Below are 11,289 nucleotides of genomic sequence, written 5' to 3'. Positions count from 1 at the left end.
GGTTGAACCAGGATGTGGACATGAAGCTAGGGTTAGGGTTGAACCAGGATGTGGACATGAAGCTAGGGTTAGGGTTGAACCAGGATGTGGACATGAAGCTAGGGTTAGGGTTGAACCAGGATGTGGACATGAAGCTAGGGTTAGGGTTGAACCAGGATGTGGACATGAAGCTAGGGTTAGGGTTGAACCAAGATGTGGACATGAAGCTAGGGTTAGGGTTGAACTGAGATGTGGACATGGAGCTAGGGTTAGTGTTGAACCAGGATGTGGACATGAAGCTAGGGTTGAACCAGGATGTGGACATGAAGCTAGGGTTAGGGTTGAACCTGGATGTGGACATGAAGCTAGGGTTGAACCAGGATGTGGACATGAAGCTAGGGTTATACCAGGATGTGGACATGAAGCTAGGGTTAGGGTTGAACCAGGATGTGGACATGAAGCTAGGGTTAGGGTTGAACCAGGATGTGGACATGAAGCTAGGGTTAGGGTTGAACCAGGAAGTGGACATGAAGCTAGGGTTAGGGTTGAACCAGGATGTGGACATGAAGCTAGGGTTAGGGTTGAACCAGGAAGTGGACATGAAGCTAGGGTTAGGGATGCTAGGATTGAGGTTAAGGTTGGTGCCTCCTGTAATAAACCTGGGTTCTTTTGAAACATCTCCAGATTTCTAAGGACCAAAGTTTTTTTCCCCTCAATGACTGCCTAATATAGACTATGTGTTTGTAGTCTATGCATACTGCACAAGTCAGTACATCTCCCTATTATCATACTATTAGATCTACCAATATATTGAGGTGTTGCTAATTTATGACTTGAGTCTCACTAACCCCTTTACTGATACGACTTCATATCCTCGGGCTATTTTCTCGCTTTCATTTCTGAGAGAATAAGGAATTCCAGTGGCAAAAGCTCTCAAAAACCTCAGATCAAACGTATTCTCGGCTGAATTAGCTGTCAGAATAAAATCATTTGTTCCTCAGCACTAACACTCTTGCTTGACGCTTTGTCCCTCCCTGGACCTCTCTCTCGCTCTTTCTCTCTCTCTCTCCAACTGGTGGGTGTTTTATGTGGTTTCAACAGGCATTTCCTTTGGGCCAATCTGACAATGCTAATGTTGGACTACACACAGGCTAACTTTTTAAAGTGCTCTGTATGCGCTCTGCGCTTTTACAAGTGTGTCCTTTCTCATCGGTTTCTAGAGTGAAACTAGTATTGTGTCCATGCCAACATTACAAGCAGGGGCAAGACAGGGTCAGAAGAGCCTATTTCAAAGCCTCCATAATCACCTTGAAAGATAGCCGGTGTCTTATAAATGTCTGATATGATGGGATACGGTGTGGAGGGGAAAAATGCTTTGTTGTCAGCAAGGAGGGAGAGAACTTGTGTGGCTTCAAAGAAGACCATTTTTCTCCTGAATTATTTAAGCAATCAACACTCATATACTTCTAAGATTAAAGGAGATTAAAGGAGAGGTTAACAAAGAAGAGTTCACAACTCTCTGATGTACTGGCTACTGTCTATTGTGTCGACTGTCTCCATGTTCAGTTTTGAACCAAGGAGTGGGAAATACAACAATGTACCATTTATATTGTGGCGGGATTTCTGTACTTTACTTTTCTAGGTAAGTGTAACATGAATTTACAGGCCAATTTGAATTCAAATCGGCCTGGCACTGTATATGAGAGAGCTAAAACAACGCAACCTTGTTTCAAACATGTCATATTCCACGAGAAAAAACACCCATAGTTTGAAATAACTCACCAGACAGCAATTCTGTAAAAAAAAAAAAAAAAAATATTGTATTTCATAAAAATGTACAAAATATATATACATATCCAACACAACAGAGTTGCATGGAAGTATACAAAAAAACGTTGATTCCTAATACTCTATGATATCTTACTATCCTCGTCATCATCAAGGACTGGAGAACAAGTCATTTGACACTGAAAAGGAGGATCCTTTTTCCCTTTTCGATTTTATCCTAATTCATCACCAAGAGTTAATGGCAATGTTATCACCCCCAGAATACGTATCATAATCAAGTATTTGCATATTCTTTTGAAATGGTTGCTTAATTCCAGTCACAACTTGTCCCCGACACTGAGACGTCACTGTTCATCTCAATAGTCCACCTCAACCAAACAGACAAATAAGACAATGGCTCATATCGAAGACACTGTATGGAAATAGACCTGACATGACTAAATAGATTAGAAAAAGATTTCTTCTGACTCTATTGAATTATTTAATCATTTTTCTCCCATATTTTTTTTTTTTTTTTTAGCAATTTCACCGACAGAATGTTTTTAAATGAGTTTCAAATAAGATCTGAAAGAAAGAATCAAATCATTTTGGATCAAGTCATTTACACTATTTACATATATACGTGTGTCTTTAAGATCGAAAAATCCCAAATCTGTATCATACAGAAGGACTATGTTGCGTTTCAACGTGAACTGTGTCATATGCTCGTCTTGCATATTCTGCGGCATAGCCAGGCACTTGGTAAACTTGTTTTACTGCAGAACTGCACACTATCTCATGTACAACATTAACAGCATTGTGCTGTGGATTACATTATACTTACTTACTCATCTAAGGCAAAATATGGCTTCTCAATAGATATGAAATCGCCATATTAGCTTCATAATGATACTGTACAGGATCATACAATAAGTAGCACAAACATAGTGGTGTTTCAGCATGAAGTCTTCAGAATCTCAGAGGTTCCTTAGTCTCTGGTGGTCGTCAAAGTTCTCCAATGAGGTGCTTAGTGTTCAATCACATGGTCAGGAGGACCTCTGCAACAATGTTAACTAGTAGGTCCCCCTCTTGTCATTCACACAGTCAGTTTAAACTCTTGGTGGTAGATATACTATCGTTCATAGAGCTTGGGTCACAATAGGTAATTTCTTTTAACATACGTCCTGGGCCAAATACACCAAGGTAGGTACCCTGGTTTTACCTGCGTCTTCCTTCAGTGTATTTGGGATCGTCCTTATGACATCATGTTGAGGAACTTGTTCTCTTCTGCAAGCGCGGTGAGCAGGGAGCTCATATCGCCGATGGCCATGTTGCTTCCCCCTGCAGGGAGGGGCAGGGAGGGCAGGGTGACAGAGTTCCGGGGGGTGGTGAGTCTGGAGGAGGTCTGGGACAGACTCTGGAGGATACTGGGGCTGATGGTGCCTGACATCAGGCTGGAGTGGTCCCCGTCATCCAGCATGGTGTCAAAGTCAATCTGGGGCTCCTCTGCCCCTGTCCCATTGGACGAGTCCACCGTACTAGAGACCTGGTTGCTTACTCCCGGTGAGGTCATGGCGGTCTCAGTGCTGTCTGAGGGACATTGAAGAACGTCCACTACTGATGATGCCATCATCTGCATGTTGACGTTCCCGTTTGGCTCAAACATGTGTATCTGTCCTGTGTAGTACATAACATTGCTGTCCTTGTTGTTGCCATTGCTGCAGTGATTGCCAATTGAGTTTTGTCGCTGCATTGTCATTGACCCTGAATGCTGTCTGCTTAGAGACTTAGGTTCTGTGGGCGGCCTTGGCTGGAGGAGTATTTGACCTCCATTTTGGATGGGATGCTGAACCTGGGACGCTATATTATACTTCTGTGAGATCATCCGTGAAGAATTCACACCGCTATCCTTAAATGTGACTTGAGACGATTGACTCCCCCCTGGCTGCGCCCCCAGCCGGCTGTTCTGCTTCATGTCTACAGTGTGCACCGTCTGTTGTTGTTTACTGTTTTGGCTCAACATACCCAGAGTGCCACCAACTGCCATACTACTACAGGAGGACCGCTGGTTAGCGTTAGCGGTAGCATCGCTAGGACCAAGACCCTGATTAAACCCATGCCCGAGACTCACTGGTTCATTGAGGTTAGCATTAGCGGGCTGCTGTTGCTGTAGGCTCTGTTGCTGGACACAGCTCAGCCTTGAGTCCGCCTTCTGCAGCTCTATGTATCTCCCCTGCTGGGCTGCGTGAGCCAGGTTGTGGATCATCTGTGCAATGTGTTGGTTGGAGTTAAGATTCTGATTCTGGAACGAGACAAAGTTCTGTTTCTGTTGGACCATGGCGAGGTTTGGGTTGCTTCGACCGAACGCCAGCTGTTGACTTGGGTTGTGAAGAGCTTCCACAGTACCTGAGCTGACCTCGTTCCACTGCACCGGCATGGTGCTCGTCTTACTGGGTAAGGAGGGGAAAGACTGCTGCGGATGGCCTGAGCTTAGGGCACAGAAGAGGGGCATGGTTTGTGGTGCAGACGAGGGGTTCATATTCATATTGGTGTCCACCACAGCCATCCTTTGCTGGTGGTAAAACTGCTGTTGCTGCTGGGGGTTAGGGTTTATTGTGTTTCCATGGAAACCACATTGTGCTTGTCGGTTGTACCCGTTGGCACAGTCTGACTCTCCAGCTCCGCCCTGAGAGGTGATGTAGTGAACAACGTCATCCGGAAGTATCATCATCTCCTCCTCACTGTTGTTGCGACTACCGCTCATGTCGCCGGCCATGGTCTCCATGGCCACGTTCTCAGAGATGCTGGGCGGCCGGGGGCAGTAAGGGTATCGCTGCAGACTGCTGTCGGAGCGCGGCTGGTGGCTCTGGGGCGCCAGGTGGCACCGCTCGGCTGCAGACGGGGCCTGGTTGGGCTGGGAGGCGTGTGGGTGGAGATTCTGCATGTTGCCCGTGCTGTTGTAGCGCTGCACCTGAGGCTGATGGGACAGCGGGTCCAGGGGCGGCGGTCGGGGGACGGGGTCGCTAGCCCGACGGGGAATGTTGGACGGAGCTTCGTGGGGCATCATGCTGCGGCCGTTATAGCCTCCCATATCGCCGCTGCAGCGCCTGGGAACACCACTGGGGGCAATGGGGTTGAAGGAGGAGGAACCAGACGACGAGTCTCCCTGGGAAGCATCCTTGTAGAGGGCCATGCAGGTCTTGAGACTCATCCTCTCCATGTTGGGTAGAGGTGTGGGTGGGGCTCCGCCTGTAGCCGCCGCATATTTAGCCTTGAGGTGGTAGTGCTGGGCGGGGGTGAGGCTGAGGTGACTGGGCAGCCCTCCCCCTCCTCCACTCTGGCTGGCGTTGCTGGACCTCCGGGACAGGTCTGTAGAGATGGGGTCGTAGGAGCCGGTGGAACTGATGTTGTGGTGACGGTGGCCACTGAACGTGGAGGCGTCGCTGGAGCAGCGACTGTAGTGGCAGGGGGAGATGCCAGAGGAGCGCCGGCTGATGTAGGCAGAGGAGACGGTGCTGGTGGCGCTGTCCCTGCGCTCCATCAGATGGTCCAGCTGGTCCAGGACAGTCACCTTACTGGAACACAGCTCACTGAGGCTGAGGAACGATCCAGGCCCACCATCCATATTTCCTCTCTCCAGAAGGGACCCTGAAGAGAAGAAAAATGGATTTCACACAGGAGAAATATAGTCTGAGTGGTTTTCTGAATGTACTGAATACTCAAAAATGATAATTATGAGAACACTGGTTATTTCTTTCTTTTTACGGTCACTCACCGCTTACTGGTATGGGCGGTAGCTTGGTGTTCTGGACTGGAGGAGATGTATGATGATTAGCCCACTGGCAGGAGTCCCTCACAGTCTTCAGTTTCTCCTTCTTCAGGTGTTCTAGTCTGTGGATGTGGCTGAGGCCTAGGTGTTGACGGAGGTGGAGGCCCACCCCGACCCCTGCTGTCCCAGACCAGAGGCCAGAGAAGGAGGAGGAGTCCATGAGGGGCCCTGAGGGGTCGTCCAGCCCAGTCAGGTCCCCCATGCTTCCCCCGCTGCTGTGGAGGGCCATCTCTACTCCACTGTCATGGTTGGTGGAACTGCCAAGTGGTGACGGCTCGCTGCTACATGACGACTGACCACCAGGGCTGGACTGATACATCTAGAGAGAGAGAGAGAGAGAGAAGGAGAGGGAGGGAAGGAGAAAGAGCGGGAGAGTGGGAGAGAGAGAAGCAGAGAGAGAGAGACAACATGTTTATAAACTATCGCCATCTAACGAAGAGAAAGTGGAACAGTGATAACAGAGCAACATAAGGAGATGTACAGTGAATCATGCAAGTTCTTTTCTCCACAACTTTAATTGTGAATAACGAGTGTTGGTTGGGGTGGCTACAGATTACAGCTCCCTTAAGACCGTCTGTGAATTAGAAATGGGGAGATGAAAGGATGCTTGAGTACATGCTAAGCCAGCACACAGGGCTATGAATCTATGGCTCTCTGGGTTGTTGGGTTCCCCAGTCCCTAGTTATGGTGTACAGTACGTGGGACTTAAAATTCTGTAATAACTATTATACACATTTTTGGACGGTGTTCCTTACTGGCTGTGGCTTGTCATACAGCAGTAGTGCATGAAATGATGAAAGATATTCTGTATTGAACTGAAGCTCAAACTGAAGCTGTGCTCACCTTAGTAATGTCTGTCCTTAAGGAAAAGTTAAAAGAGAAGAGAAATGGAAAGGAAATGTGCAGAGAGTGTTAAATAGGAAGGATAAAAGTTTGTTCGGTAAGATTTGCATGCCATTGTTCGTAGGGTTTCAGACTGAGAAAGTAGAAGGGCATTATCTGACTGCACAAATCTATAAAGTGGCTTAACCATAGATTGGGAGGCACACATTTTTTATTGAACAAGTCAGTTAACAACAAATTGTTATTTACAATGACGTCCTAGGAACAGTGGGTCAACTGCCTTGGTCAGGGGCAGAACGACAGCTTTTTACCATGACAGCTTGTGGATTCGATCTAGCAACCTTCCGGTTACTGGCCCAAATCTTTAACCACTAGGCTACTTGCCGCGCCCGTATGGTAAACCTAACCGTATGGTAAAACTGTCTGTTTGCTGAATTATACTTCTACTCCAAATGATCTCTCATTGGATGATAGCCTGCAACCCCAAATGATCTCTCATTGGATGATAAGCTGCAACACCAAATGATCTCTCATTGGATGATAGCCTGCAACCCCAAATGATCTCTCATTGGATGACACGCTGCAACCCCAAATGATCTCTCATTGGATGACACGCTGCAACCCCAAATGATCTCTCATTGGATGACACGCTGCAACCCCAAATGATCTCTCATTGGATGATACGCTGCAACCCCAAATGATCTCTCATTGGATGACACGCTGCAACACCAAATGATCTCTCATTGGATGATAGCCTGCAACCCCAAATGATCTCTCATTGGATGATAGCTTGCAACCCCAAATTATCTCTCATTGGATGATAGCTTGCAACCCCAAATGATCTCTCATTGGATGACACGCTGCAACCCCAATTGATCTCTCATTGGATGATAGACTGCAACACCAGATGATCACTTACCACAGAGTTCTCCGTCTTGATAGACGTGGCCTGGAGGTAGTCCTCCGTACCTCTCGAGGTGCTGTCCATCTTCTCCTCCATGCCCCGGCCTGTCTCGTTCTCTCCATTCTCTTTGGGTGGCATGGGTCTGCTGGGCGGCAGGTCGCTGCGCTGTTTCTTGGTGACGTGGGCCTCTGGTCCATGGACTGTCTTCACATGCTTCCTGAGAGAGCTGGGGTCCGTGTAGCGCTTCGTACACCCGGGGACTTTACACACGTAGGGTTTCTGTGGGCACAAGTGTATTTATTTCACCTTTATTTATAAAGGTTATACTCAGAGAGATCAAATACATTACAATAGAGACATGTCATGTACATCTACAGTTGAAGTCGGAAGTTTACTTACACTTAGGTTGGAGACATTAAAACTTGTTTTTCAACCACTCCACAAATTTCTTGTTAACAAACTATAGTTTTGGTCGGTTAGGACATCTACTTTGTGCATGACACAAGTAATTTTCCCAACAATTGTTTACAGATAGATTCTTTCACTTATAATTCACTGTATCACAATTCCAGTGGTTCAGAGGTTTACATACACTAAGTTGACTGTGCCTTTAAACAGCTTGGAAAATTCCAGAAAATGATGTCATGGCTTTAGAAGCTTCTGATAGGCTAATTGACATCATTTGAGTCAATTCGAGGTGTACCTGTGGCTGTATTTCAAGGCCTACCTTCAAACTCAATGCCTCTTTGCTTGACATCATGGGAAAATCAAAAGAAATCTGTACAAACAATAGTATTCAAGTATAAACACCATGGGACCACGCAGCTGTCATACCGCTCAGGAAGGAGACAAGTTCTGTCTCCTGGAGATGAACGTACTTTGGTGAGAAAAGTGCAAATCAATCCCAGAACAACAGCAAAGGACCTTGTGAAGATGCTGGAGGAAACAGGTACAAAAGTATCTATATCCATAGTAAAACGAGTCCTATATCGACATAACCTGAGAGGTTGCTCAGCAAGGAAGAAGTCACTGCTCCAAAACCGCCATAAAAAAGGCAGATTACGGTTTGCAACTGCAGATGGGGACAATGATCGTACTTTTTGAACAAATGTCCTCTGGTCTGATGAAACAAAAATAGAACTATTTGGCCATAATCACCATCGTTATGTTTGGAGGAAAAAGGGGGAGGCTAACAAGCCGAAGAACACCATCCCAACCGTGAAGCACGGGGGTGGCAGCATCATGTTGTGGGGGTGCTTGCTGCAGGACGGACTGGTGCACTTCCAAAATAGATGGCATCATGAGGGAGAACAATTATGTGGATATATTGAAGCAACATCTCAAGACATCAGTCAGGAAGTTAAAGCTTGATCGCAAATGGGTCTTCCAAATGGACAATGACCCCAGGCATACTTCCAAAGTTGTGGCAAAATGGCTTAAGGACAACAAAGTCAAGGTATTGGAGTGGCCATCACAAAGCCCTGACCTCAATCCTATAGACAATTTGTGGGCAGAACTGAAAAAGCGTGTGGGAGCAAGGAGGCCTACAAACCTGACTCAGTTACACCAGCTCTGTCAGGAGGAATGGGCCAAAATTCACCCAATTTATTGTGGGAAGCTTGTGGAAAGCTCCCTGAAACGTTTGACACAATTTAAAGTCAATGCTACCAAATACTAATTGAGTGTATGTAAACTTCTGACCCACCTGGAATGAGATGAAATCTTTTTAAGATGAATTAAATCATTCTCTCTACTATTATTCTGGCATTTCACATTCTTAAAATAAAGTGGTGATCCTAACTGACCTTAGACAGGGAATTTTTACTAGGATTGAATGTCAGGAATTGTTTAGAGTTTAAATGTATTTGGCTAAGGTGTATGTAAACTTCCAACTCCAACTGTATTTAATCTGAAGCGATTTACAGTTCAGTGAGTGTATACATTTAAATGTGGCCCCAGCGGGAAGCAAACCGACAACCCTGGCGTTGTTACCACCACACTCTTACCAAGTGAGCCACACAGGATCCAGAGGGAGATGAATATCATGCAGTTCATATTCTGTTTAATAACACAAATACATGACTGGGAATTAGAATATCCATCCCCTCCTACTTACTCAGATTAGCTGTGACTAGCAGTCGTTGTAAACACGCAATTAGAGTGTATAAATTACGTATGTAAGACCAGTGACTTGTTGGTTCTGCTTACAGCCACAGAATATCACTAAGATTTATATGGTTTCCAGTAATAAAGTTAGTTATATTGGTGGGATGGATCCAGTCTTATTTTTCATCCCGAGGGGTAGTGTGTGTGTAGATCCATGGGATGCTGTGCTCTCCCCCTACACCTCCCTCCTCTATCTCCTGATGGATAGGCCAGTAGGAGGCTTGAAACGGTTCCAGGGTTCATTTTGTATTGGTGATCTGCAGGTGGTCTGGGTCTCCATTAAGGATGCCTACGCTTGATTCACACTAATCCGTTGTGGGGCTGCCACGCTCATTAGTTCTGTACATCATTATTTACTCATACACACGCCTGCTTACACACCACACACACACACACACACACACACACACACACACACACACACACACACACACACACACACACACACACACACACACACACACACACACACACACACACACACACACACACACACACACACACACACACACACACACACACACACACACACACACACACACACACACACACACACACACACACACACACACACACACACACACACACACACACACACACACACACACACACACACACACACACACACACACACACACACACACACACACACACACACACACACACACACACACACACACACACACACACACACACACACACACACACACACACACACACACACACACACACACACACACACACACACACACACACACACACACACACACACACACACACACACACACACACACACACACACACACACACACACACAAACACGCAGGAACACACGCAGGAACACACGCACGGCCATGGTTTAATGCGGCAAGTATAGACATCCAAGAACAATCACTGTGCGTGATGAGAAAAAGTCCACACATCTCATTTCAGCCTGAATATGTAAAAGGCTAGCAGACAACAGATTGAAGATATCTATGTCCGTTCTCATTTTCTTGATGCCACAATCTTTTGGCCTAGGACCTTACAGTAAGTCACAAAAGGTGGAAGAGTATTGATCCTACGGATGTCTGTCTAAGAGAATATCTAATGGGCTCTATAAGTGAGTCTGTCTGAAGTCTTGGCAGGACAGAATGGAGCTGCAGTGCCGTGTAGTGTGGGAACGTGTCTGCATCCAAAATGGCACCCTATTGCCTGCATAGTGCACAGTTTTTGACCACGGCCCTGAAAGTAGTGCATTATGAAGGGAATATGGTGGTGTTTGGGAGGCTGCCCCAGTAGGACCTCAATGAAGTGTGTGTGTGTGTGTGTGTGTGTGTGTGTGTGTGTGTGTGTGCGCGCACACACCTCGTTGGAGTGTGTGCGGTTCTGGTGCTTGGCTCTGTCCGAGGCGTTAGAGAAGGCTTTGTTGCATCCCTCGTGGTCACACACATATGGTTTTTCCCCGGTGTGAGATCTCAGGTGGGTCTTCAGATTCTCCAGGCGAGAATAGGCCTTACAGCAGCCCTCAAACTGCAAGAGAGAGAAAGGAAAACACCAAAGCAGTCAAACACAGGATCTTTGTACAGTTTATTTCACATCTATCCTTGTTTTCCATTTCCGTTTAATTTCTATAAAGATGACCTTTGCAATTATTGTGTAATGAATGACACTCTGGTGTGGAGACATGTACAGCGCATTCAGAAAGTATTCAGACCCCTTGACTTTTTCCACATTTTGTTACGTTACAGCCTCTACCGAAGGTGGCTCCTCTTCCTGTTCGGGCGGCGCTCGGCGGTCTACTATCTGCCACCGATTCTCT

At 46.4% G+C, this 11,289-nt stretch overlaps 1 protein-coding gene across 2 annotated transcripts in view; it reads right to left on the bottom strand.

The window, feature by feature from the left end:
• Positions 1-1,777: 1,777 nt before the first annotated feature.
• Positions 1,778-11,289, bottom strand: part of LOC118369984 (zinc finger protein GLI2-like) — a 75,000-nt gene continuing 65,488 nt past the window's right edge. Inside the window, exons 11-15 of one of the 2 annotated variants that reach the window (XR_008095494.1) lie at positions 10,836-11,000; positions 7,338-7,601; positions 5,522-5,894; positions 2,147-5,394; positions 1,778-2,073 (exon numbers count right to left, since the gene is read on the bottom strand). Coding sequence is in view for 1 of the 2 variants with exons in the window: in XM_035754740.2 (XP_035610633.2) it covers positions 3,002-5,394; positions 5,522-5,894; positions 7,338-7,601; positions 10,836-11,000 (3,195 nt within the window). In the remaining variant the exon portion in view is untranslated. Of the gene's footprint in view, positions 5,395-5,521; positions 5,895-7,337; positions 7,602-10,835; positions 11,001-11,289 lie in introns of both variants that reach the window. The other variant, XM_035754740.2, reaches the window with a different exon arrangement.

This window comes from Oncorhynchus keta, chromosome 37 (assembly GCF_023373465.1).
Source record: "Oncorhynchus keta strain PuntledgeMale-10-30-2019 chromosome 37, Oket_V2, whole genome shotgun sequence".
NCBI lineage: Eukaryota > Metazoa > Chordata > Actinopteri > Salmoniformes > Salmonidae > Oncorhynchus > Oncorhynchus keta.
Note: the sequence above shows the minus strand (reverse complement) of the source record. Positions and strands in the feature narration are given on the sequence as shown.